Genomic DNA, 5929 nt, shown 5'->3' on the forward strand with positions numbered 1-5929 from the left:
ACTCAATTTCCTAACCTCATTCTTATTTTGGTTAGGGAATCCAAGTTCTTAAGCACTTAAGTTGTGCTAAGCATATTTTATTTTAATGGTTTAGTCTTCCTATTCTCTTTCATTTCATCTCCTTTCTTTAAGACTCACTCTTGTTCATTATGGTTTTAGGAGTGTTCCAAAAAGTCCCAACTCAGTCCATTTTTATCCCGGTAACTTTGGTAAGGAAAATAGGCTAGAATCTATATGTTTATGTTTATGCTATTTTATGTGTTATGTTTTCATATGTTATGAATATGTTATTGATGTGTATGTTGTAGGCTTGGGCATATGCCCTATTTGACTAACAAGACCCCAAAAAGATTGTGGGCATAAGCCTATTTAGCTGGTAGGACCCCACTAATCTCATGGGCATAAGCTTGTTTAGTCTATGGGACCCCAAGTAATAATGGCCATTATAATAAGTGAATTATGTGTTATGATATGTCTTTACGTTATTATGAAATTATGTTTATGTTTATGACTATGTGTTAGATTTTTCCTTGCTGGGCATTAGGCTCATTCCTTTCTGTTTATGTGCAGAAAATAAGCTTTAGAGGTGGGAAGATTCGTGACGCTTGGAGGATGTGTATCGATGGTGAATGGAGTCAAGGGGCCGAGCGTTATTCGATTCGAGGATGTAGTCTCCTTTTAAATTTTTATGATTTTATGTGTATTTTCCGCACCAAATATGTAATGTCTTTTATTTTTAAATCATCTTTTGTTTTAAAAACAATGGGATCCCATAATCCTTCTTAGTATTCTGTTTGTTTGTAAATAACTCTTATTTTGCAAGTTACTCAATAAATTATGGTATTTTCGTAAAAATGTAAGTTTTATGTATAGTTTCGTTAATGGTCCAAATAGTCTAGAGTAGTGGGTCATTACATTTATTTACCACTTAATTATTACTTCATCATTTCTTTTAACCACATATTTGTCATTCAAAAAATTTATTACAAAAATCTAATTTTTTAAAAAATAATTCATTAGCCTTTTAATTCCTCATAAAATAATAATCCCATTTATTATTAAATAACAATTAAAAGAATGTGACAAAATTTGTAGTTAATTATAATGACTAAATGAATTTCTGTATTACTTTTAGAAAAGTAATTTTACTTATCATAAAAAAAAAACTGTATATTCATAAGTGTGAAAATACATATTTAAAGTGTGGAAAAATCATATTTTTCATATATAAAATCTAAAACTTAATTTATTTTAGTATATGTTTTACTTATCTTAATTAAAAATACATTTTCTCTTAATAAACTAAAAATTCCAACAAGCATTTTGTTTACCGAGTTTTTCGGAAACGAATACAAGCAAAATAATAAAAAGATAAGAACTGTGGAAGTGCGGAAATATAAATAAACAAACAGGTTTTTTACGTGGTTCAGGCGTTAACGAGCCCTAGTCCACGAGTCGATGTTATTATACTTGTAGTGGATTACAGTGAAATGGCTGGTGTATAAGACCCTCACAAACTCACAATGTTTCTCTCGGGTTCTCTTGAAGAAGATGAAGCTCGAGAGATTTCAGCAGAGTTCTTGCTATGTAATCTTTTTTTGCTGTCCCCTCTATCGTCAAATGAAGGGGTCTTTATAGCTAGGGTTTTGGATTAGGGTTTCACTCTGCCCCCCCGAGCCTTAATTACACCAGCCATAAATAGGGGATACAATTACCGTAGTCGCCTGGCTACCAGGCTCTATGTGGGTATATTTACATGAAAGTATGGGGAATGCACAAAGGCAGCTGTCTTTTCCAGGCTGTCAGCGGAACAGTAGGCGAAGTGGTACTTTTAGGCGTGCTGGGATGTGTGCGGCCTCGACCTGTCAGGCGGGATCCTGTGTCAGGTGGAGATCATTCCAACTATGCCTCCTCCATGACTCGGCCGCTTGGTCTTCTTTTGTGCGAGCCACGGGACTGTATCCGCGAAGGTAGCCTGAAGAGCTTCTCCTGGAAAAACCTTCCCCGAAGGATATCCCTTCGGGAGTCCGGGAGAATTGACGAGCCTCCGTGACCTTCGGTTGCTTGAAAGAGTAGGCTTGACACTAAACGGGAGAGGCGAAGCCTTTCTGTCCATCCGCGAGCTCTGGTCACCTTTCGTGAAAGACTTTGATAATTCTGCTTCCCCGAGGCTATTCATCTAAACGCTATCCGGAAATCTGGATAACACATTTTATTTAATTAAAATCACATAATTGAATTTAAGCCATATTCTTTCACAAATTAAATAAAAAAACTGCATGTTCATTATTTTGAATAAAAGCCTATTATCATGTGAAATAAAATGCCTTTTACTTATATAAATTCAAAATATCATTTTGAGGCTTCTCTTGTGCATTTTAAAATCATTTAATATCAACACCACCAAATAAAAAAAAACAGAAAGCTTATAATTATTAAAATTGCATCTTCATGAAGAGAAAAATGGAAAATAGAATTACATCTTTCATGACAAAACAAGGTTTGATTAATGATAAGTTTTCTGAAGTTGTGGAGCATTTTCTCAATCATTTCCGAAGCTATATGGGCAGCAATAGTTCTGTTAGTTCAAGGTTGAATCTGAGCTGTATTGAGCAGGGATCTAAACTTTCATTAGACCAGCAAGTTGGTCTGCTGAAGCCGTTTTCTTTTTTGGAAATAAAGAAAGCGATGTTTAGCATTCCTGATACTAAATCACCTGGTCCCGATGGATTTGGATCTGGTTTTTTCAAGAGAATGTGGCCTGTTATTGGGGGAGAAGTCTGTGCTGCAGTTGCTAATTTTTTTGAGATTGGTTTCATGCCACCAGAATTTCATAATACCATGATCTCTCTTATTCCTAAACAAGAAAATCCGGCTAAAGCTATAGATTACAGGCCTATTTCCTGCTGTACATCGGTTTACAAATGCATCTCTAAGCTTCTTTGTTCTAGACTTGCAACAGTCCTTCCTAGTCTAAGGTGCATTTGTCCGAGGGAGATCAATAGCTCATAATGTGATGATTCTTCAAGACATCTTGAAGAATTATAGGAGGAAAAATAATTCTCCTCGCTACACAATTAAGATTGATATCAGTAAGGCATATGATACTGTGGATTGGAATTTTGTTGAGGATTTGCTTAATGCCTTAAACTTCCCTGCTAGATTTTTTCAGCTGGTGATGATTTGTATCAAGAGCACTTCTTACTCTCTTCTAATGAATGGCAGAATACAAGGTGGTTTTCAAGGTGCTAAGGGTCTTCGTCAAGGTGATCCCTTATCTCCTTTGATATTTGTTATGATAATGGATTATCTAACGAGATGTTTTCTTCATGCTGCTCTAGACTCTAAATTCAGATATCATCCTCTTTGCAAAAGTTTGAAGTTAATAAACTTATGCTTTGCGGATGATTTGATTCTTCTTAGTAAAGGTTCTAAACAGTCCATAAAAGTTCTTAAAGAAGTTCTTGATGGGTTCAACAATACAACTGGGCTTTTTATCAATGTTAGTAAATCTCAAATCTTTTTTGGAGGGGTTGATTCCAGGGAGAAAAGGGAGATCATTAGGGATATTTATTTGGCTGAAGATTGTTTCCCTTTGAAATATTTAGGGGTACCTTTAAGACCAACTAAATGGAAAGCTGAAGATTGTGGGATTATCATTAAAAAAATCAGATTGAGACTTAATACTTGGGGAAGTAGGCACTTGTCATTTGCAGGCAGAGTTCAATTAATTCATTCAGTATTACTTGGTCTTCGTAATTATTGGATGAGCACTTTCATCCTTCCTCAAAGTGTTTCTAAAGAGGTTGAGAAACTTTGTAGAGGTTTCCTTTGGGGAATGAACGGGAACAGAAGCAGAATCCATGTGGCCTCTTGGGAGAAAGTGTGCCTTCCCAAACCGTATGGTGGTCTCGGGTTTAAAGAAGGGACCAAATGGAATCAAGCTATTCTAGCTAAATACATTTGGGCTATCACTGAGAAGAGAGATCTTCTGTGGGTTAAATGGGTGAATAATATCTATCTCAAGAGGGTTTCTATTTGGTCTTATGATTTAAAAGTGGACACTAGCTGGTATTGGCGCAAACTTTGTAGATTGAGACTTAAGTTCCCCATTTCTGAGATATTGATGGCAGGTAGCTCGGGCAAGTTTTGTTCTGCTGTTTTATATAACAGTTTTCTTCCACCTACACAAGTTAGCTATCACAGGGCCATTTGGAGTAGTCTCAACTCACCTAAGCATCGTGGTGAATTCTCATCTGTTAACAAAAGACAACATGGGTAAATTTTACATTGTCTTAGATTCTTTACTTTGCCCTGTTTGTGGAGACCAACCTGAATCCCATCATCACTTATTTTTTGACTGTTGCCTATCTCGAAGACTTGTGGAGCTCGTGTTTCAGTGGCTGGGTTTCAGGGGTTGGCCGTTGGATTTTGCTTGCTGGTTATCGTGGTTATCTCTGAAAGCATCTGGAATGGTGAGGCATGTGAGCATAGCAATTTTGGCAGCAACTTGCTACAACACTTGGCTGAATAGGAACAGATGTGTTTTTGAAGGTTACTCTAAATCAGATTCTTTGATTGCTTTAGATGTAAAGACTATAGTGACTTACAGGTTGTTCATTGTTAAAAATAGCAAATTGTCTAGACAAGATAGAGACTTTATACATAGATTAAAATGTAATTAGTTCTTTTGTTATTGGTTCTGAGGAGCTTATTGTTGCTTCTCCTGTAGCGATTATAGTGAGTTGAGGGTGTATTTTGCTGGTTGATTAATGAAGTTTTTCTTCTTGATAAAAAATAAAATAAAATTGCACATTTAATCATGTTAACACATAACCTAACATGTTTCTACACTTGAGTAATTTAAGGCTACAATTAAGCATGCAAAACCATCATCAAAGTAAAAAAAAAACTTACACCATAAGGCATTCTCATGTTGAATCCTATACAACCTAATAACATGAAATATCACAATATGCTCATTAACCCCAAAATAGTAGAGTAAAGTTAAGAATAACCAAACAAAGTTCATAACCCTTTTATTCAAGCACTAGGCCGAAACCTACAACATGTTTTTATCTCTTGTTGTTTCCGAACCCAAAAGAAAACCTAGCATGCTCCTATGATCACCAATGACAACATGTAATTCAATAGCATAAGAAAATAACCCAACATGCAAATAGGACCCCTAGGCCGAAATACTCATAGTCAAACAACTCAACTCTTTTGCATGCTAACGAGAGTATGAAAGAAAACAACACAAACCCTAAGACATACTATTAGGTCGAAACATACATCATTCTCATTCTTGTTTCCATTTTTCAATTTAAAACCTAACATGCCTCTAATCAAAACATATCAAAACAATACAAGTATTCCTCATAGCAACAACAATAGAATAAGGCCATAAGCCACAACTTCAAAATAAAAAAACATTCCAACATTCATAATCGATATCCTCATGAAAACAAAACAACAAGAACCAAAGTGACAAGAACAACCACCATAAGATAAACTTTCCATTGCCTTTCTTGCTAGCACTCAAGGACCCAAAACAATGACCACCACCTTTTATCTAACCCCCTAGGGATTTTCGAATACACCACTCAAAAAGAAGAGAAAAACAACATGCTCTTAGATTCAAGAAGAATTAGAAACTAACAAAATCACTACGAACCAAGTACTTACCCTAGGGATTTCGAACCCTAGCCTCCAATCCTCTAAGTTCTTGCAACAAAACCACACCTATCATCACCATCATTTTGCGTTGCTTAGAATCAAGATGAAGAGGGAAAAAAATAATTCTATGAACCTTAACCCATACCTTAGGATCCCTAGCCTTGGCCTCCTCTTCTTTCTCTTTTCTCTTTTCTCTTCTCCTTCACATTCTCTTCTCTCGTTATCTCTCTAAGATTCAGCAGCCTCCACA

The 5929-nt window shown here is 35.9% G+C and overlaps 1 protein-coding gene across 1 annotated transcript; it reads left to right on the top strand.

The window, feature by feature from the left end:
* The first annotated feature begins 3016 nt into the window (after positions 1-3016).
* Positions 3017-4685, top strand: LOC133791662 (uncharacterized). Its single transcript, XM_062229582.1, has 2 exons — positions 3017-4133; positions 4300-4685. The coding sequence occupies exons 1-2, from the start codon at positions 3017-3019 to the stop codon at positions 4683-4685; spliced, it is 1503 nt and encodes a 500-aa protein (XP_062085566.1).
* The last annotated feature ends 1244 nt before the right edge of the window (positions 4686-5929 follow it).

Source organism: Humulus lupulus, chromosome 7 (genome assembly GCF_963169125.1).
Source record: "Humulus lupulus chromosome 7, drHumLupu1.1, whole genome shotgun sequence".
NCBI lineage: Eukaryota > Viridiplantae > Streptophyta > Magnoliopsida > Rosales > Cannabaceae > Humulus > Humulus lupulus.